Raw genomic sequence first — 22,940 nt, forward strand, 5'->3', positions numbered from 1 at the left:
GTATGCTAATGCCTAATGCCTTAAATTCATTTCACAAGATATAAATCTTTAGATTTTACCATTAGAGAAAATAAAAGTGTAAGTAGCAATAGCTGGCTGATTGCGAATTAATTTCAGTCAAGTTAATTATCCAAACAATCAGTAAGAACAAATGACAGACATCAGGATCTTCCACCCATTTTAACAGGGAAAAATAAAAGGAGGCCAGTGAACATCTTTGGAGAAAAAGGTCCTGAAAAAGGATGCTGTGAAGTTAAATGCAATTTCCCAATTTTCTGTAGGGACTCTTCATCTTTGGCTGAGTAGAGACATATAACCTTTGAAGGAAGGCCATATATCACTTGTAACTAAAAATGCAGGCTTTGATGAATTACGAAAGGTTTAAAAAACCTAAGTCTATTCCTAGAGGGTATGCTAATCAATGTGCTGCTTATAAGCTTGAACACAATAACCCATAATAACCACTATAGATTAGTAATGGTATTTCAGTGATTTTTCTCCCAAAGATCTGCATGAAGTTTTGAGCACGGATTCCATACTTATTTTTAAATAATACTAGATGCAACTTTGAAAGTTTAGTCAGTATTAAGTAAAATATTTGCAATAAATTCAAAGGAGGTGGCAAAAATATCCTTCTAACATTTTTAAAGTTCACCAGTTCTAAATCAAACAATACGAACCACAGTACTCACATGCTGGTTCTGTATTAGAGCATCAAGATTGGGTTCACATGGAATACTGAAAACCACACGAATCCTACCTTCTGTAATCACATCCCCTGACTCCTGAACCTTGGGGGGAAAAAAATCACAGTATGTTTTAGTCTCTTTCACTACATTTTATTTACTTATTTTTCTACTTCTTTGAACAGTGTTTATTATTTCTGAAATACAGTAAGACAATAAAGTTGGATAGTGGAAATTCTCTTGGAATTTGTAAATGGATATGATTACGCTATAAATTTGAGTCACTGTATCCTTGCTTTAACAGCTATTACCAGTCTTTAAAAAAAAAGTTTTATTTGCAAATAATTTCAAACTACCAAAAAGTGGCAAAAATAAAAAGTCAAAGAACACTTGAAAAACATTTACTCAGATTCACCCTATGGTTAACATTTTACTCCGTTTGCTTTAACATTTGTGCTCTGTGTCTGTGTATTTACATACAAGTAATTATTTTTCTGAACTTTTTAAGGGTATATTACAGGTATCACATCTCTTACCCCTAAATATTTCAGTATATATTTCCTAAGAAGAAGGGCATTTGATTGTATAACCACAGTACAGTTATTAGGTACATAAATTTAAATTGATACTTTTATGTAATCTACTGTCCATATTCCAATTTTGTCAGTTGACCTAAAAATGTCCTTTAGGGAAAACTCTTCTCCCTCACTACAGGATCCAGACTAGGATCAGACACTGCGTTTTTGTTTTGCTTGTCACTAACAAACAGTCTGTGAGGAGACACTTTCTAAGACCATGAAAATATCCTTCTCCTGAACAAAAATTCTCCCTAGATTTATCTTCCAATGATGATTCTTGCTTGATTCAATCTTTATCATAATGGTTGCAAAATGATCATTTTCCAACTCCAGCACTTTCTCCATATTTACGCTTACATGATACTATAAGCAAGAGCCCACCCCTTCCTATTTATTTATTTATATATTATCACTGTGGGATCATGAATTCCTATTTTCCCTCTAATAGTTTATAATTCATTACTGTATTTTGGTACTCAAACTGTCCCAGATTCAACCTGGTTCGTGTGTTTATGTAATATGTTCCCATCATTCTTTTGAGCACTTCTCTGCTTTCTGGCATAATAAGAGGTTCCAGGCTCATCTTGTACCTACCCTGCTCCAGCCCTGTAATCAGCCATTTCTCTGAGAAGCCCTGTTCCTTTCAGTGAGGTATGAAATCAGAGGTCAAGACCTGGGCATTATATGTGTTCATTGCTATCAGGGTGTCTTTGCTGCTTCTCCGTTTGAGCAAATAGAGGTAGAAAACACATGTACGTATAGGCATATATGCATTCATGTGTACACAAATATAAATATGTACACATATACACGTCTATATACATACATATACATGTATTTTAGAAATCATGAGTTCACATGAATACCTCCCATTCTAATCTATCCTCACAGGTTCTTTCTTACATTCTCCCATTCCATATTTGCAAGTACCTATCTCCATGTGAGAACTGGAGTTCTCCAAAACATCAATACATTTACAAATTCATCAACACTATAATACATCTAAAATAAATTCAGAACTGCTTCATCCATACCACCACAATAAACAAAGTTACTAAAAAAGAGATCAGGACTTGAATTCTAATTTCCCCCACTTCCTGACCCCAACTGCACAAGACTAAAGATATATAGCCAAATACTGTTCATAAGTTAGATGAATGAATTCTTTATTTTCCCCCTTCAGTATTACATTTTATTTTACACCTAAGTGAAGAGAAGTTAAATAATTGTATCAACTTGAAACCAGAAAGAAATTTAATAACAGTAACAGGAACTAACTTCTCCAGTGCAGCCATAATAGGGGGTTCCCAGCATAAAGACCATACTTCTAGGAGGAAATAAGTCATCCAATGTTCTGATATTGGAGAAACGGGAGTCAAAAGCTCGGATGTCCTATGTAGAATAAAATATAAAAGTAAATCATCACAGTCAAAATTTCTATAGACTGCATATCAAGTTTTTTTTTCTTATGGGAATATAACTATGCTGTCTGCAAATGTCAAATGCAAAGATTTTTCTACCTAACAATACTAGTAGCTAAATTTATTGACTGTGCATATGACACTCTTCTAGGAACAGTCATGGGTCATTTAATACTGGGGATACGTTCTGAGAAATGTGTTGTTAGGTGATCTTGTTGTTGTGCACCTACACAAATCTAGATGGCATAGCCTACTACATACCTAGGCTATATGGTACTAATCTTAGAGGACCACTGTTGTATATGTGGTCTGTCATTATGCAGTGTGTGACTGCACTTCACACATTTATTAGTTCATTTAACCCTGAAGACAACCCTCTGGCAGAGATAATTATTAGCCCCACTTTACAGATGAGGAAACTAAGGCACAAAAAGGGGGTGAATCTTGCCCAAAGTCAAACAGCTAAGAAATCAACTCAGGCAGTCTGTGCTCTTAATTACTATACTATACTGTCTTCCCCAAATTACAGGATCACTGCTTGCTTTAAAAAATTTTTGTTCCCTTACCATATCTAAGAATAATAGAATAAAAGCAAATATCTTTTGTATTTACTACTTTATTTAAAGCAAACATTTTTTGGAGAATAAAAATCCAAAATTGCCAGGGTGTAAGTTAATGCTAGGATTTTTCTTTTAGAGATAAAGTTAAAAAAAGAGACAAGTTTCCTAACCATACCCAGAGTGAGTGTTGGAGCATGTAACAATCTTTTTAAAGACTACATTATTTTGCAAATTATATTAAACAATAATCTCCATTATACATTGCTGAATTAGTTTTCTGTCTATAAATATTAATATAGTCTTTTCCTTATACAGTGTGCAAAAGCATACATTAAGATAGAATTGAGACCTGAGACTTACCTTGACAATAGTTTGATAAACAAAAGGAAGAACTTGTTTTGACCACTGTTTCTCTAGACGAACTTCACCATTTTGATTTATTTGATATTTACGACCGGTAAGTAACTGAGCATACACAACTGCAGATGTTTCATTTATTATTATTCCTTTTCTTCTCAGATAGCTAAAAGAAAGAATAAAAAAGAAATACAGATATGTATGAGCGTATATATTACAGGATAATAATCATCACCCAAACTACCAACTCATAATCAAATGCTTAAATAAACTTTAAATAAATATGCTAGCAGTTCTCAGTACAAAACTTAAGACTTTCTGCATTAGTTGTTTCACTCTGTGGATATCTCCCCCAATGTCTGTCAGATCAGATGAGAACTCATAGAGCTATGAGAAACTCCTGTGTTTCATACCCACTAGAATGGCTATAACAAAAAAAGTAAAAACAAGTGTTGGAAAGGATGTAGAAAAACTGAAACTCTTGTATATGGCTGGTGGGAATATAAAATGGCACACCCACTGTGGAAAACAGTTTGGGATTTCCTTAAAAAGTTAAACACAGAATTACCATATAGCCCAGCAATTTCACTTCTAGGTATATAACCAAAAGAACTGGAAACAGGCACTCAAACAAATATTTACAGATGAATGCTCATAGCAGCATTACTCACAATAGCAGAAAGGTGGAAACAACACATATGTCCACCAACAGATAAATGGATAAACAAAAGGTGGTATATCCATACAATGGAATATTCTACCATAAAAAGAACAAGTATTGATACATGCTACAATGTGTTTGGACTTCAAAAGAATGTTAAATGAAAGAACCAAGACACAAAAGGTCACTTATTATAAGATCCCATTTATATAAAACATCTGGAATAGGTAAATCCACAGAAACAGATAACAGTTATTAACAGAGGCACTCAGTGGGCCTTTTCAATCTAAAGTAGGGATGGGCAAACTACAGCTGTGGGCCAAATCCTGACTACCTCCTGTTCTTGTAAATAAAATTTTATCGGAACACAGCCATTCATTTATTTACTGTCTGTGGCGGCTTTCATGCTACAACAGTAGAGTTGAGTAATTATGACAAACACTGTAAAGTCTACAAAGCCTAAAATATTTACTTTGTCACCTTTACAGATAAAGTTTGCTGACCTCTGATCTAAAGATACAATCATCCTTCATATTTTCTTATCTCTTTTTCATTTTTTCTTTCTAGAACTCCTATCAGATAGATCATAGAAATTCTGACCATAATCTTTTCATCTCATTTTGCTTTTGTACTATGCGCTGAAGGAATCCCTCAGCTTGATCATTTAGCTCACTGATTGAATTTTCAGTATGTCCATATTACTATTCACATCACCTACTAAGCTCATTATAAAATCATAATTTTAATTTTTGTGTATGTGTCTATAAAGATATTATATATTAATATATATATTTTTCAAAGCAGCTTATACTTTAATGGTGTTGTTCTTGTTGGTAGAGTTGGTCTAAATAAGCCATGTCATTTTAGCCAGAAACAGACGTTTTCCAATAAATTTTTGAAAGTAGAATTCTGGTACCATTTTCTAAAACTTCAATGGGATTTTTTTTACTACTTTCACTCAAAAGTTATTTAGCCAGTAATCTTAATATCAATACCTGACAAGGACATCACTAGAAAGGGAAATTATGGGCCAATCTCTCTCATGAAAGGAAATGCAAAAATCCTAAACAAAATTTAACAAATCGAATCCAATTATACATAAAAAGGATAATACATCATAGCCAAATAGGATTTACTCCAGGAATTCAGAGTAGATTAATATTTGAAATTCAATCAATCTTCACCAGATTAACTGAAAAAAAGAAGCAAAATCATATGAACATTTTGACAGATGCATAAAAAAATCTGATAAAATCAGCATCGATTAATGCTTAATGTAAAAATTCTTAGCCAATTAGGAATAGAAAGAAATTTCCTTAATCTGATAAAGAATATTGATAAAAAGAACTCTACCACAATCATAATATTTAATGGTGAATCATTTAAGGCTTTTCCCTGAAATTGAGAATGACATGACAAATCAATAAGAAAAATTACAAATCACTAAGAAAAAGGTAATCAACTCAGTCAAAAGAAAGGGCAAAACTTTGAACAAGTATTTTACAAAAAAGCATATTCAAATGGCCAAGAGACATGAAGGGATGACTTTATTAGTCATCAGGAAAATGCAAATTAAACCAAAATGAAATACCACTATATTAGAATGGCTAAAATGGAAGAGATGACAGTAATAAATATTGATGAAGGTAGAGATAAATAGAAATTCTTATAAACTGCTGGTAGAATATAAATTGATACAATCACTTTGCAAATCTTTTTGGTAGCATCTACTAAAGCTGAGTTTTAAGCATATTCTATGCAGCAGTAATCCCACTCTTAGATATTTACATAACAGAAATGTATACATACGCATTCACAAAAGCCCCAAATGAGAAATAACTCAAACGTCCATCCACAATAGAACGGATAAATAAATTGTGTATTCATACAATGTAATACTATCATTAGCGAAAATGAATGAACTATATGTAAATGAATATTGAATCAGTACTGAGCAAAAGAAGCCAGGTTCAAAAAGAATACGTTCTGTCTGAATCAGCTCATATAAAGTTCAAAAGCAGCAAAAACTAGTCTGTAGGGTTATAAATCAAAATAATGACCCTTGGGGGAGAGGAGAAGTAGATGGTAATGGCTGGAAGGGGGCATAAAGGGCTTTGTGGGGTTCCGGCAATATTTCTGTTGGTTCTATCTTTTGACCTGTATTCTGGTTATGCATGTGAATATTTATCAAGTCATAAATATACTTATGATTTGTACACATTTTTTCTCCTTATGTATACTTCAATAAAAATTTTATACTAAAAAAATCTCCCAAAATAGTTATTTAGGACTTTAAAATTTCAAGTGGTAAGGAGATTTTATTTATTTTTGCTTTTACTTTATCCTCTCATTGCTTTGGGGTCAGTATTATAGTCTGTATTCTTTCTGTAGTTTTAAAATTTCTTGCATTTTCTGAGTAGCCTACATGAAAGGGTTTATTTTCTATGTGGGGGGCAGAATCTAATCTATAACTATTAAATCAATTGATTATATTGCTTAGATTTCTAAATATGCGTGTTTTTTGATTACTAGATCTGCCAGGGACAAAAAGGTCAGTCTCCCAAAATTATGGTGTTCTGTAATTTGTTTCAGGTTTTCCCGAACTTTGGAAGACACCAATGATTGTAAGATAATATCATTATTTTATATACCACTGAGCAAGAAAAAGAGTCCACCAATTAAACTATGACATTTGTAAAACATATTTTAAGTTCAGAGATGATAAGCGCATTTCAGAATCCACCAAATAGAGGTATATGTCAACTTGTTTTCAGGGCATAAATTTTTATGCTTGTTCTATCTACACTGTGAAGTAAAGTTTTCACAAATAGTTATCTTTTTTCCTATTTACTCTTTTGGCCATCAATTCAATTTTATCTGATTTTTAACACTGCAGTCTCCACTTTGTTTCTATCTACATTTCCCAAGTATATTTGATAAAGTGTTCTTTTTTTAAAAAATTTTTATTGACATTATGATAGTTTACAACCTTGTGAAATTTCAGTTGTACATTATTGTTTGTCAGTCATGTTATAGGTGCACCACTTCACCCTTTGTGCCCACCCCTCACCCCCCGTTTCCCCTGGTAGCCACTAATCCGTACTCTTTGTCTACATGTTTAACTTCCACATATGAGTGGAGTCATATAGAGATTGTCTTTCTCTATCTGGCTTATTTCACTTAACATAATACTCTCGAGGTCCATCCATGCTGTTGTGAAGATAAAGTGTTCTTTAAAGAGACAGAACAGAACCAAACATGTCTTTTGAACTGGTTGGAATATAATATAGAATTGGACTTTCTGGGGGCTGTCCCTGTGGCCAAGTGGTTAAAGTTCTGCGTGCTCCACTTTGGCAGTCTGGCTTTGTGGTTTGGGATCCTGGGTGCAGACCTACTCCACTCATCAGCCACGCTGTGGAGGCATCTCACATACAAAACAGAAGAAGACTGGCACAGACGTTAGCTCAGGGCTAATCTTCTTCAAGCAAAAAAAAGAGTAAAATTGGCAACGGATGTTAGCTCAGAGTGGACCTTTCTCACTAAAAACAAACAAACTGGACTTTCTGAAAACTGTGGATGGTGAGGTCTAACTGTACTTTAGACCCCACTAACTTTGGTTTTAGGTGTACTTCTTGTAGTTGTCTACAGTTGGATGATGACATTGGCGATATAATCTGTGCTTCTGTATTTTAATCACAAAGTTATAGCCACTTAGATTTAATGCCACAATTCTTAGTTTAGTCATGTTTCTATCATCTTATTTTAATTCTCTTTTTAGGCTTCCTAAACTATTTTTCTTTTTCTTTTATTTCTTTCTTCTTTTTTTTTGTGAGGAAGATTGGCTCTGAGCTAACATCTGCTGCCAATATTTCTCTTTTTGCTTGAGGAAGATTGTCACTGAGTTACCATCTGTGCCAATCTTCCTCTATTTTGTATGTGAGACGCCACCACAGCATGGCTTGATGAGCTGTGTGTAGGTCTGTGCCCGGGATCTGAACTCACGAACCCCAGGTGACCAAAGTGGAGCATGCAAACTTAACCACTATGCCACTGAGCCAACCTTTTATTTTGCTTTTCTATTTTCTAGCTTCTGTCTTTCATTTGATTTTTCTTGCCAGTCATTTGCAAGTTAGAAATCTTGCTTTACAATTTTGAATAATAGTTACTTTTGAATTAAATTTAAAAAAATAGGGCTGGCCCCGTGGCCGAGTGGTTAAGTTTGCGTGCTCCGCTGCAGGCGGCCCAGTGTTTCGTTGGTTCGAATCCTGGGCGCAGACATGGCACTGTTCATCAAACCATGCTGAGGCAGCATCCCACATGCCACAACTAGAAGGACCCACAATGAAGAATATACAACTATGTACCGGGGGGCTTTGGGGAGAAAAAGGAAAAAAATAAAATCTTTAAAAAAAAAAAAAAACCTTCATATTCTCTGATTTTCTAAATGAGAAACAAAACTGTCTTTTAATTTTCTCTTATGTAAAATGAGAGTTAGTACTTAAAAATTAATCCTATATTTTAATGGTTTCAGTGTTTATCACCAATCCTTTAATAACCACATTTTTAATGTTGATTCATTCTTGCTTGTTTGAGGTACAGGGTTTTGGAGCTCCCCTCCAAATCATCCTCTAAGTGCAATATCTTCTCCATAATGTGCCATAAAGTATTGCCTTGCTCTCTTCTTCCAATCTTCTCTTATTCTTCAATTCCTAAACCTTTTCACTCTATTATATCCTCAGTATCCACCTCCTTAAACTGAAAATACCACCACTTCCCTGTGTAGCCCTCTCAAGTGGTAGCTGTTTGTTTTCATGTTGCGTTCTTCAGGGCAGTAGTGGCGCCCTGAAGAGTATGCCAGTGTTATCCTTACAACACACTGTGACATCCAAATCCCTAACAGTAAACTCCCCTACTCTTTCCCATTCTACCTTTATGTCTACTATCATCTAGAATAACTTCAATCTTTACATATACAATCTACCAAGACTACACACTTCCTTATCTCCAATAATCTTTTCTTCTATTCCATTTCAGCTCTATTCCCACAGCCATGCCTTGGGTCTTCATGTCACCCATAATGGTTTCACTTCCAAAATCACTAATTCAAACATCTTATTGTCTAAAAACTCCTTCATCCAACTTGTCGGTTCAATCCCTTCATCTATGACCCTTATTCAATTTAATTTGAGATCTCTAGACCACTGACCCTTCTATTTTCTCTCAAACTATTAACCCTCTACTTTCTTCACTTCTCTTTCTATCCCACTTAGATTCCTTTGTCCATCATTTCAGTAACATTCCTGCCAGAATTCTAAACTTCCTTGCTTCTTTGTCTTTTCATTGTACCCATCTGGCAAAATCCAGTGCTTGTTAAATCTATCTATCTGCTTTTTATAGGCCCGATCAGCTATATGATCAGTGACTGATCAGGTGAGCTCTACTATCTAAAGACAGAGCAGACTGGTACATCATAAATTCATGACCTTCAACTTCAGAAAGGGCCCTTAATACTGCCTATAATTCTACCATGTTTTTCTGATCAATTGATAATCTTCCATTTTCCCCAAGGACTATTTTTAAACTTCCTCCACTCTACTCAAACTTAAGACAAATCTCCCTTTCCCTCTCACCATCCTCAATAGCTAAACTCAATATCTACTTTACAAAGAAAACAGAAGCCATCAGATGAGAGCTCCTCATCTTCCCCCATGCCAAACGCACAAACCAACCTACAGTTGTATCCCATCCTGTTAAAATACAGGAGCTATCCTTCATCCCCTTGAGAATCCATCTCATTCCATCTTCAAATGTATTGTTTCTCTCTCTTAAATATTGCATTTCTCTTCTCATTTGTTTCTGCACATGATCAATCTCTCTGAATAAATCAAAAACCAACTCCACTCAATTCTATATCCTTCTTCAGCTCTCTCTTAATGGTCATTTTCATCAGAAAGGAAATCTGTTCCACAGGGATACAGAAATTGATCAGATATATCATATGTGCTTAGTTGGAGGGTTTCTAAAAATAAAATCAAATAACTTGATACTCATGGGAATATTTCATGTGTTATGTACATGGAAAAATGATACACTGAATATAGGAGAACATGTCTTGGTTAGTAAGATACATGGAGATATAATTGAGATAAGTAACAGGTTTTATTTACATTCTTGCTATAGAAGTCTTAGAGCTAAAAATGGTCTGCACAAGCATTACTCTTACTCATTAGAGCCATGGGATCCTTCTAACAGGTTCTACATTCTTGCTGTAGAAGTGTTAGAGCTAAGAAGGGTCTGCATAAACATTTCTCCTACTTGTTAGAGCCATAGGAGCCTTACCTCATGCTACTGACACAGTGTGCAAAATTACAAATAAGTAAACCCTTAGGGGCAGGGCAACAGTGGTCTTGTGAATTTTGCCTTGGAAGACACCTTATGGAAGAGCTTGGGAGGTGTGGGAGGAGGGGACAAAATGTAAGCTTTGAGGGAGGAATACAGTGGTAAAGAAAATCAGTCTAAGAGAATGGTGACCAGAATAAATAAACCTAAGTGCTCATGAATCCACACAGCCTTGTCTACCCTACTTGACTGACAAGGTTTTAAACAAGAGATCCAGAACTGGCAGGCACTAGAAATCATTCTCTTGTGTGAACCAATATACACTGTTACCAAGTCCAGCAGTCTGTTGCCTTGATTATTCTCTCTGCTCTTTGCTGCCACTAGAGAAGATCAAGCCCATCCAGATGGGAAAGGAAAGGTGGGAAAAGGAGGCAAGAGCTTTTGGTCTTCACAGCTAAACTTTTTGAAGTTGTCAATTCCTACTGTCTCCATTTCTGTTACTCTCAATCACTCCTCCAAGCACACTAGTCTGGCTTTCAGGCCCATTGCTCAATCAAAGTAGCTCTTGCTTAACTTCTTCATAACATTTGATGTGACTTATTCTTTTATTCTTGAAACACTCTTTTTCTTTGATGTACATGCTGTAACACTCTCCTAGCTGCTCTCCTCTCTCTCAAGTTACCTCCTTCCTTTGCCTTTGTTGCCTCATCTTCCTCAAAAGGGTTCCTTCTTGTTTCCAACATTCCAGATGCCTTGGCCATTATCATTAGCATACACATGCTGCTTTTCCTCCAGCCACAGGGACTGCATGTAACTGTTCTCTCATCCTGAAACATGCTTTCTTTTCACTCTTTGCCTAACCCCTACTCCATATTGATACCCGTTTATCAACATTTGCTTAGGAAAGTTTTCTGTGACTAAGGCAATTCCTCCCTAGATAAGTCAAACCTCTCTATTATATGGTCTCAGAGCACTATGCCTTTAGAACAATTATCATATTTGCAGTTTGTTCAAAAACTCACACAAGACATTAACGCCTATCTCCCATCTAACAGCCATAAGTTTCATGAGTGTTGGGACTGTGTGTTTTTATTCACTATGGTATCTACAGCGCCAACTACTGTACGTAGCAGGTATCAATAATTGTTGAATATATGAACAAATGACTAAACTCTTGTAGTATTTTGAACAAGTTTTTTTCAACCAAAACAGTCTTCACTAAAACAATCTCCATTCATTCAAACAAACAAATATTTACTGAACGCCCAGACACAAGCCAAGGAATGAGAACAGAATGGTGACAAAAACAGATGTGTTCCCTACCATTATGGAGCACGCTATCTAGGGAAAAAGTCATTAAAGTAATCACACAAATTTATGATGACGATTTTATTTATGTGCTATAAAAGAAAATTCAGAATGATACGAGCTATGACAGGCATATATACTGTTGGGAGGCAAAAATACGTTCTACCTCTACCTCCTGAAAGCTATGATTATTTCCTTTTTTTTTTTAAGATTTTATTTTTTTCCTTTTTCTCCTCAAAGACCCCCGGTACATAGTGCATGTTCTTCGTTGTGGGTCCTTCTAGTTGTGGCATGTGGGATGCTGCCTCAGCGTGGTTTGATGAGCAGTGCCATGTCTGCGCCCAGGATTCGAACCAACGAAACACTGGGCTGCCTGCAGTGGAGTGCGCGAACTTAACCACTCAGCCACGGGGCCAGCCCCTGTTTATTTCCTTTTTTATGCTGGGTGTTTTTTTATGGTCTTTTACATTTTCCCTGTTTACTTATCTTTGACTAAGGATATTATGGCCTGGAATTAGCTCCAAAATTATAGAAGAGGCATCTCCTTGAATTCCCCAAAGTTTACCAATCGATACTATTATAATAGTTTAAACAGGAGGGCTGATGGATAAACATTTATAACACCATTTCATGTGCCATTGTCAGTCTCTTTATTCTGTTTTGGTTTAGGGAAATCTAGTGTTTGGATGAAGAAAGAGAGGTATGTTAGGGTCGGATCATGGGACTGAAAGCACTGTGGTGACCATGAAAACAAGCATTCTAAGCGGGGCGAGCTTCTTAGCATCTAATTGGTACGGACCTTGCATTTCTGAATTCAGGGGCACATGCAGCTTGGGTATAGGAAGGGTAGAGGAGTGGGGAGAGGGTAAGGAACAAAGGAGAGCCTTCCTATTTTCATTACTTACATGTGGCCAAGAGATTCAATGGCCTTATAGTGGTAAAAACACCTCTCAAATTCAGGCAACCTATTAACTGTGATTCCTGATATTAAGTCATCATGTGTTTTCTTTCTTTTTTTTAGTATATCATGAAATATTTTAGTGACAAACTGGGCAAGGCTATAGACGCCGCTAACCATATATTATTTTAAACTAGAACTTATTACTTGCTTTAGAATATAAAATGAAGATGTAGTCAGTATTCAGAGTGATCACCATGTTAAGCAGAAAATAAATTAGAGGACAAGTACATCAGATCACATTCTAGTTCCACGATATTAAATGCTTTTTAGGACACTCACAATTCTGAAATTCCTTGTACTTCTTTTGTCCAGTTAGATTGTTCTTTGTCTCCAAGATGGACTACTTTAGATGGCGGGGCAGTTCTGCCCAAATAAAGCTTCTGTGTTCCTGGAGGTTCTTCCAAGTAAAACCTTAAAAGCGAAAATAAAGTAAAAATTATATTACCCCCAAATTTGCGGTTTAACATCGAATTTTCAACGTGAAAAGCTTTCTACATGGTATAATAGCAAAAAAAAAAAAAAAAAAAAAGCCTCCTTTTTTAAAACTGTACTATAAATTCCAGAACAAGGACTTGCAAAAAAATTTCAATCAAAATTTAAAAACAAATTACTATTCTTTCTCTTTTAAAATAGTAAATACAAAATATAAATTTTTACAGAATTAAAAAATATTCTCAAATTCAATAAAGTATTTTTGCTAAAATAGTTTAACTTGATTCTGACCAAGACACTATACCCAATTTCCAGCTTACAGAATATGCATGAGGGATGGAGGACCAATTTAAATGACACTAAGAGGTAAAAACCAGGTAAATCAAGAATTCTACAATAAAACTGGCCTGGACTCTTCAAGAAAAAAAGTAGGGAAGTAAGTTCAGCCAGGACCTAGGATATAAAATACAGATAGAGAAATCAATTGTATTTCTATATTCTAGTTGGGGAAACTGAAATTTAAAACATAATACCATCTAAAGTTGCTCTAAAAACATTTAAATACCATGGTATAAATACATGTATTGGATCCGTATGCTGAAAAAACAAAACTGTTGAAAGAATAAAAGATTAAAATAAGTGGGGAGATAAATGGAGATCTATTTGGATCAGAAGACTCAATACAGTAAAGATGTTAAATCTCAAATTAATCTATAGGTTTAATACAGTTCCTATCAAAATCTGTCCAAGATTTTTCTAGATACAGAACAATTTATTCTAAAATTTATACGGAAAGGAAAAGGACTAAAAACAGCTACAACAATTCTGAAAAATAAAAATAAGGTGGAAGGAATCACTCTACATAAGGTTAAGACTTACTGCATAGCTACAGTAACAGGGTAGTGTGGTATTGGCATAAAAATAAACATACAGATAAATGGAACAGAATGGAGAACCCAGAAGTAGACCCATACAAATATGCCCAACTGATTTTTGACAAAGGTGTAAAAACAATCTCATGGAGGAAGGATAGTCTTTTCAACAAATGGTGCTGGAGCAACTGAATATTCATAGGCAAATGTATGAAACTTGACCTAAAACTCCTAGGTTATACAAAAATTAATTCGAAATGGATCATGGATTTATATGTAAAAGGAAGAGGTAAAACTATAAAACTTTTTTTTGTGAGGAAGATTAGCCCTGAGCTAACATCTGCTGCCAATCCTCCTCTGTTTGCTGAGGAAGACTGGCCCTGAGCTAACACCCGTGCCCATCTTCCTCTACTTTCTGTGTGGGACGCCTGCCACAGCATGGCTTGCCAAGTGGTACCACGTCCGCACCTGGGATCTGAAACAGCGAACCCTGGGCCACCAAGAGGAACGTGTACACTTTAACTGCTGTGCCACTGGGCCGGTCCCAAAACTATAAAACTTTTTGAAGAAAATATAGGAGGAAATCTTTGGGACCTAGGGCTAGGTGAAGAGCTCTTTAAACAAATGTATGATCCATAAAAGAAAAACTGATAAACTGGACTGCACCAAAGAGTCAGGGGAACGGAATTCCGATAATTAAAAAAGAACTCTCAAGGGCTGGCCCCGTGGCCGAGTGGTTAAGTTCGCGCGCTCCGCAGCAGGCGGCCCAGTGTTTCGTTAGTTCGAATCCTGGGCGCGGACATGGCACTGCTCATCAGACCACGCTGAGGCAGCGTCCCACATGCCACAACTAGAAGAACCCACAACGAAGAATACACAACTATGTACTGGGGGGGCTTTGGGGAGAAAAAGGAAAAAATAAAATCTTAAAAAAAAAAAAAAAAAAAGAACTCTCAAGATTTCATACAGAAAAGAAGATACCTCCAAAGAAAAGAAATTCATACTCGTATTAACTTCTCATCAACAAAATTACATGACAGAGCACAGCTGAGATATCTGTACAGAGATCTGAGAAAAAAGGATTAGGCCTCTAAAATTCTAAACCTATGTATGAGGAAAACAGAAAGATTTTTTGGACATGTAATAACTCAGAAAACATAACATCTTCTCATTTTCTCTGGAAAAAAATTACTTTAGAAAGTTCCAGACACATGAAAAAAAAAAAAGAAATCAGACCAATTTTACATGAAATAAAGATAAAAGATGACAAAGAATAACTTGTCTAAATAATCATTGATAAAATGATTGTGAACTTGAATAAAAAGTGAAGAAATTATTTTTAAAATAGAAGATATACGTTTTAAAAAATTAATATACTATTTAAATGAAACCTGGGAGGGACATGGTAAAGATAAGGATATATATGATATTCATTCTTGTCAGAAAGAGAAATATATTTGCTAAGTGATATAACGATAACTGCTAGAAAAGAATTAGGATGTACAACTTTCAAGCTATTAAAAAGAAAAGGCAGTAAAGCAAAAAATTATATATGTATCTAAAATATCTCAAGGGATGGACGTAAACGTCAACAGGGGTTGAACTTCAAGTGGTGTGATTAGAGGACTTTGATTTTCATTATGAATATTGTTACAATAATCATATCAGTTAAAATAAAAAACCATCAAGTAGCAAAGCAAACATAAATTTAAAAAATTGTGAATGAAATTTAACTTACTTAGTGTCTCCATCTGATACACCAACAACTCTAGCTTCTTCAAGATGAGGCCAGTTAACAAAGACAGACTTTCCAAGCACTGAGGAAGCTACATTTTCTATACTCTTAAAGTAAAAGCAGAGAAGTTCATTCATGTTTCAGGTCCAAGAGAAAATTTTACAGAGGCAGAATAATTAAAAACTGGTTTGTGTTTATAATTATGTATTTAAAAATGTACCAAAACCTCACCTTAACAATTAGAACATGTAAAACACCATTTGCTCACTCAAGCCAAATACTCCCTAGGGGACCTGCCCGCCCCTACTCTACTCCAACTGAAGCGCTCCACCCACTTGATTCAGTTAGTTTTCTTAATTTCTCTTCTCTAAGTTGTACCTTTATTGCTAACTACTCCTTCTCTTTCTAGTATATTTTCCAGGATTTCTGTTCTTTTAGAGTTTTCATTTTTTTCCCTTTTCTTTTAAAAATATTTTTCTTGGGGTATTTTTCCTACTTGTCTTTCTTCCCCTTTTAATTTAGCATGAATCTGTGAAAGTTTATGTCAAATTTATCTTCTCTTCTGCCAATTCCTTCTTATTAGAGAGGCACTATGACCAAGTTAAAGTACTTTTCGGCAAATTACACTAGGAAGCTTGCCTCCTTCTCATTTTCTCAATATTTCATGGTTATTAGTAAAGGGTGGCCCACTGATTTTAATCCTGAATGAAATTACTTGGTGAGAAAATAGGTTTCAGTAAAATCAAACAGAAGAGCACTGACCTAAAATGTATTATTGTCCATCATAATAGCCAACATTTGTAGAAATAATGTTCAGCAGGAATCCTAAGTTCTTAGTTCTGCTGCTGACTAATTGAGTAAATGTCCCTTTTCCAACCTCCATTTAAGTTTTTTAATTTGTAAAATTAATGAGTTGGATTAGTCACTTTAAAAATTCTATCCAGTCATAAAATTCTACGATTCTGTTATTCTCATGGTGATGTTGCTTATTTTTCTCATGGAAACTGAGAAAAATGAAAAGAATGGCAGAAATGTCTGGAGAGGGCTATTATTCATTGTTTCATATCAAATAGTCAGTATAAAACAGAATCTAAGAAATCTGATTTCATTTCAGTTTGTGGTTGGTATAACGAAATAAGAACACTAGACAAAGTCAGGAGACATGGGTCCAAATTTCGGTTATACTTCTTTCAGCTACAGAATCTTAGGCAAATCATTTAATCCCACTGAGTCCATTTTCTTTTATGAGAAGGAATGAAATCTACACCAAAATGTTTGAGGATAAAATAAAATACAGTAGTCTCCCCTTATCCATGGTTTCACGTTCCAAGGTTTCAGTTACATGTGGTCAACTGCCATCCAAAAATATTAAATGGAAAATTGCAGGAATAAAAAATTCCTAAGTTTTAAATTGCATGCCATTCTGAGTAGCCTGATGAAATCTCATGCCATCCTGCTGCCTCCTATCTGGGACGTGAATCATCCCTTTGTCCAGAGTATCCATGCTGTACACGCTACGCACCCGGTAGTCACTTAGTAGCTGTCTCAGTTATCTATCGCGGTATGTTCCAGTAACCCTTATTTTACTTGATAACGGCCACAGAGCACAAGAGTAGTGATGCTGGTAATTTGGATATGCTACAGAGAAGCTGTAAGGTGCTTCCTTTAAGTGAAAAGGTGAGAGTTCTTGACTTAATAAGAAAAAAAATCATATGCTGAGGTTGCTAAGATTTATGGTAAGAATGAATCTTCTATCCATGAAATTGCGAAGAAGGAAAAAGAAATTCGTGATAGAAGTTTTGCTGTCACACCTGAAATACATATGTATAGGAAAAAACAGTATATATAGGGTTCATTACTATTCTCAGTTTCAGGCATCCACTGGGTGTCTTGGAACATCTACCCTGCAGATAAGGGGGGCTTACTGTAATATACACAAAAGCTTTTGTAAACTAAAAAGTGCTGTAAAAATATTCTGTATGATATAACATCTAAAGCAAAAATTCTAGTTTGAAAAGGGGGAGTGGTGTCAACATCATGGCAGAGTGAGGTCTCACCATAAACTCTCCCCTCTAAGATATAACAAAAAGGACAACTGTATTTCAAAAGAGGATATCCACACAACACAAAAGACATCTGAGAGACCCACACAGCCACATGTCAGAAGGGGGAGGGGCTGGAGTACCCCTCACCCCCCAAGGAAGTAGAAAGGGGTAAGAGAATGCTTCCCAGCCTCCCCGAAGGACAGCAACCCAGGGACTGCACGCAGCCTCTGGGAGGAAAGCAGGGAGGGAGTGGTGGCCCTCTGCGGGAACAATATGGATCTCTGAGGTCCCTCAGAGCCCAAGGGAAAGCCCCCCACAGAAGTGACTATTATGGGGGTATCTTCATCAAGCCAACACCCCAGAAGAACAGACAGCGAGGGCAGAATGAAAAGCCCCCAAGACAGCACAGGAGAAAGAATTGGCCCTCTGCCACGATCAGCACCCCAGCCCAGAACCTGGGAGCTGTCCTGCAGATCGCAGAGGGCTCGGAATACACAGGTCTTGACCCCCACCCAGTGGCGAAGATGGAAGTAGCGATCAAATACTACCACAATCTGGAAGCAGAAATCCACACCGTCTAGCGGCATGAAAAAATATATTAAATCTCCAGACCAGAAGGAAAATGACAAATACCTAGAGATCAATCCTGAAGAGCCAGAAACCTATAACCTAAATGACAGAGAATTCAAAATAGCTATCATTAAAAAACTCAATGAGTTAAAAGAGAATGCAGACAAACAATTCAATGAGTTCAGAAGCTACTTTACAAAAGAGATTGAAACTATAAAGAACCAGTCAGAAATATTGGAGATGAAAAACACAACGGCTGAGATAAAGCAGAATATGGATTCCCTGAATAGCAGAGCTGATATTGTGGAGCAATGAATCAGCAATATTGAGGACAGAAATATAGAAATGCTTCAGATGGAGGAGGAGAGAGAATTAAGACTAAAAAGAAACGAAGAAATTCTCTGAGAAATATCCGATTCAACTAGGCAATGCAACATAAGGATTACAGGTATCCCAGAGGCAGAAGAGAAGGAAAACGGAGCAGAAAGTTTGTTCAAAGAAATAATAGTGGGGAACTTTCAAAACCTGGGGAAGGAGATGGAAAACCACGTGGAAGAGGCCACCAGATCTCCTAACTTGTCAGTGTAAAAAGACCTACTACAAGGCATGCGGTAGTGAAGCTGGCAAAAGTCAATGACAAAGAAAAAATACTAAGGGCAGCAATGTAGAAGAAAATAACTTACAAAAGAACCTTTATCAGGCTGTCAGTGGCTTTCTCAACAGAAACCTTACAGGGTAGGAAAGAGTAGAATGATATATTCAAATCTTTGAAAGACAAAAACTTTCAGACAAGAATACTCTATCCTGCGAAAATATCCTTCAGATGTGATGGAGAAATAAAAACTTCCCCAGATAAACAAAAGCTAAGGGAGTTCACCGTCACAAGACCCTCCCCTACAAGAAATCCTCAAGAAGGCCCTCATATCTGAAAAAAAACAGAAGAAAGGGGTTACAAAGACCTGAATAAGGAAATAAATAGGTACACAAAGTCAGAGAATTGTAGCTATCCATCAGAACAGGTTAGGAAATACTCAAGTAAAACATTAAACATAAAGGGAAGAAAAACACCAAAAACAAAGATAATCTCATTTTAACCACAAATTCACAACACAAGATGGAATAAGATGTGACAAAAACAACTTAGGAGGGGAAGAGGAAAGGGACTGAATTGGCTCAGTCTAAGGAAATAAGAGGTCATCAGAAAATGGACTACCTTGTCTATGAAATTTTGCATCCAAATCTCATGGTAATCACTAAAGAAAAAAGTAGAACAGAGACAGAAATAATAAATAAGGAGAAAACTAAGAAATCCAGCATAAAAAACTACCTAACCGGGGCCAGCCCGGTGGCACAGCAGTTAAGTGTGCACGTTTTGCTTCAGTGGCCTGGTGTTTGCTGGTTCGGATCCCGGGTACGGACATGGCACCGCTTGGCATGCCATGCTGTGGTAGGCGTCTCACATATAAAGTGGAGGAAGATGGGCACAGATGTTAGCTCAGAGCCAGTCTTCCTCAGCAAAAAGAGGAGGATTGGCAGCAGTTAGCTCAGGGCTAATCTTCCTCAAAAAATAAAAACCAAAAACTACCTAACCAAATTGGCAGTCCAAAACATATGGGACAAGAGACAAAAGAAATGCAGGAGGACTGGAAAATGAGCAATAAAATGGCAGCATTCAGCCCTCATATATCCATAATCACTTTAAATGTAAATGGATTAAATTCTCCCATCAAAAGATACAGAGTGGTGAGATGGATTAAAGAACAAGACCCAACAACATGCTGCCTCCAGGAAACACATCTCAGCTCCAACGACAAACACAGGCTCAAATTGAAGGGATGAAAGATGATACTCCAAGCTAATGGCAAACACAAGAAAGCAGGTGTTGCCATACTTATATCAGACAAAGTAGACTTCAACATAAGCCAGGTAAAGAGAGAGAAGGAGGGGCAGTACATAATGATCAAAGGGACACTCCAGCAAGAAGACATAACACTTATAAATATCTATTCACCCAACACAGGAGCACCAACGTACATAAAGCAACTATTAGCAAACCTAAAAGGAGACATAAACAACAACACAATAATAGTAAAGGACCTCACCTCAACACTCCACTTGCATTAATGGATAGATCATCCAGACAGAAAGTCAAGAAAGAAACAGTGGAATTAAATGAAAAACTAGACCAGATGGACCTAATATATAGAGAACACTCCATCTAAAATCAGCAGAATACACATTTTCCTCAAATGTGCATGGAATATTCTCAAGGATACACTGTATGTTGGGGAACAAGGCAAGTCTCAATAAATTTAAGAAGACTGAGAAAATAACAAACATCTTTTCCAACCATAATGCTATGAACTAGAAACTAACTACAAAAAAAAAGCTGAGAAAGGAATAAAGATATGGAGACTAACCAACATGCTACTGAAGAACTAATGGACAATGAAGAAAATTAAGGAAGAAATTAAAAATATCTGGAGACAAATGAAAACGAAAGCATACCATACCAACTCACATAGGATGAAGTAAAAGAGGTACTAAGAGGGAAATTCACTGCAATACAGGCTCACCTTAACAAAGGAGAAAAATTCCAAAAAAGCAATCTCAAACTATAGCTAACTGAATTAGAAAAAGAAGAACAAACAAAGCCCAAAGTCAGCAGAAGGAGGGAAATAATAAAAATCAGAGCAGAAATAAATGCAATTGAAACAAAAAAGGCAGTAGAAAGGATCAATGAAACAAAGAGCTGGTTCTTTGACAAGATAAACAAAATTGACAACCCCCTAACCAGACTTACAAAGAGAAAAAGAGAGAAAGCTCAAATAAAATCAGAAATGAAAGAGGAGAAATTACAACGGATACCACAGAAATACAAATGATTATAAGAGAATACTATGAAAAGCTATATGCCAATTAATTGGACAATCTAGAAGAAGCGGACAAATTCTTAGACTCTTACAATCTCCCAAAGCTGAATCAAGAAGAAATAGATAATCTGAACAGACTAATCACAAGTCAAGAGATTGAAAGAGTAATCAAAAACATCCCCCAAAATAAAAGCCCAGGACCAGATGGCTTTCTTGGTGAATTATACCAAACATTCAAAGAGGATTCATCCTTCTCGACCTATTCCAAAAAATTAGGGAAGATGGAACACTTCCTAACACATTCTATGAGGCCAACATCACCCTGATACCAAAGCCTGACAAGGACAACACAAAAAGGGAAAACTACAGGCCAATATTGCTAATGAATGTCGATGCAAAAATCTACAACAAAATATTGGCAACTCGAATGCAGCAATACATCAAAAACATCATACACCACATTAACAAAATGAGGAATAAAAACCACATGATCATCTCAATAGATGCAGAGAAAGCATTTGACAAGATCCAACAGCTATTTATGATACAAACTCTTAACAAAATGAGTATAAAAAGAAATTACCTCAACATAATAAAGGCCTTATATGACAAAACTATGGCCAACATCATAGTCAGCAGTGAAAAACTGAAAGCCAGGGGCTGATCCCATGGCCAAGTGGTTAAGTTTGCACGCTCCGCTGCAGGCGGCTCAGTGTTTCGTTGGTTCGAATCCTGGGCGCAGACAAGGCACTGCTCATCAAACCATGCTGAGGCAGCGTCCCACATGCCACAACTAGAAGGACCCACAACGAAGAATATACAACTACGTACTGGGAGGCTTTGGCGAGAAAAAGGAAAAAAATAAAATCTTAAAAAAAAACCCCCCAAAACAAAACTGAAAGCCAATCCTCTGAAAACAGGAACAAGACAAGGGTTCCCACTCTCACCACTCTTATTCAACATACTACTGGAGGTTTTGGCCAGAGAAATTAAGCAAGAAAGAGGAGTAAAAGGAATCCAAATAGGAAATGAAGAAGTGAAACTCTTGCTGTTTGCAGACAACATGATTTTATATATAGAAAACCCTAAAGAACCCACTGGAAAACTATTAGAAATAATCAACAACTACAGTAAGGTTGCAGGGTACAAAATCAACTTAGAAAAACCAGTTGCATTTCTATACTCTCATAATGAACTAACAGAAAGAGAACTCAAGAACACAATCCTATTCACAATCCCAACAAAAAGACAAAATATTTAGGAATAAATTTAGCCAAGGAGGTGAAAGACCTTATTAAAAGAAATTGATGATGACAATAAGAAATGGAAAGATATTCCATGCACATGGATTGGAAGACTCAACATAGTTAAAATGTCCATAGTACCCAAAGCAATCTACAGATTCAATGCAATCCCAATCAGAATCTCAATGACATTCTTCATGGAAATAGAAAAAAGAATGCTAAAATTCATATGGGGCAACAAAAGATCCCAAGTAGCTAAAGCAATCCTGAGAAAAAAGAACAAAGCTGGAGGCATCAC

The 22,940-nt window shown here is 36.2% G+C and overlaps 1 protein-coding gene across 5 annotated transcripts in view; it reads right to left on the reverse strand.

Moving 5' to 3' along the window:
• XRN1 (5'-3' exoribonuclease 1) overlaps window positions 1–22,940 on the reverse strand; it is a 117,889-nt gene that overhangs the window by 49,291 nt on the left and 45,658 nt on the right. For all 5 annotated transcript variants that reach the window (XR_011427051.1, XR_011427050.1, XR_011427049.1 and 2 more), the window contains exons 19-23: window positions 15,914–16,017; window positions 13,151–13,282; window positions 3,606–3,768; window positions 2,543–2,656; window positions 693–791 (exon numbers count right to left, since the gene is read on the reverse strand). Coding sequence is in view for 2 of the 5 variants with exons in the window: in XM_023621048.2 (XP_023476816.2) it covers window positions 693–791; window positions 2,543–2,656; window positions 3,606–3,768; window positions 13,151–13,282; window positions 15,914–16,017 (612 nt within the window). In the remaining 3 variants the exon portion in view is untranslated. The remainder of the gene's footprint in view (window positions 1–692; window positions 792–2,542; window positions 2,657–3,605; window positions 3,769–13,150; window positions 13,283–15,913; window positions 16,018–22,940) is intronic.

This window comes from Equus caballus, chromosome 16 (assembly GCF_041296265.1).
Source record: "Equus caballus isolate H_3958 breed thoroughbred chromosome 16, TB-T2T, whole genome shotgun sequence".
In the NCBI taxonomy this organism is placed as follows: domain Eukaryota; kingdom Metazoa; phylum Chordata; class Mammalia; order Perissodactyla; family Equidae; genus Equus; species Equus caballus.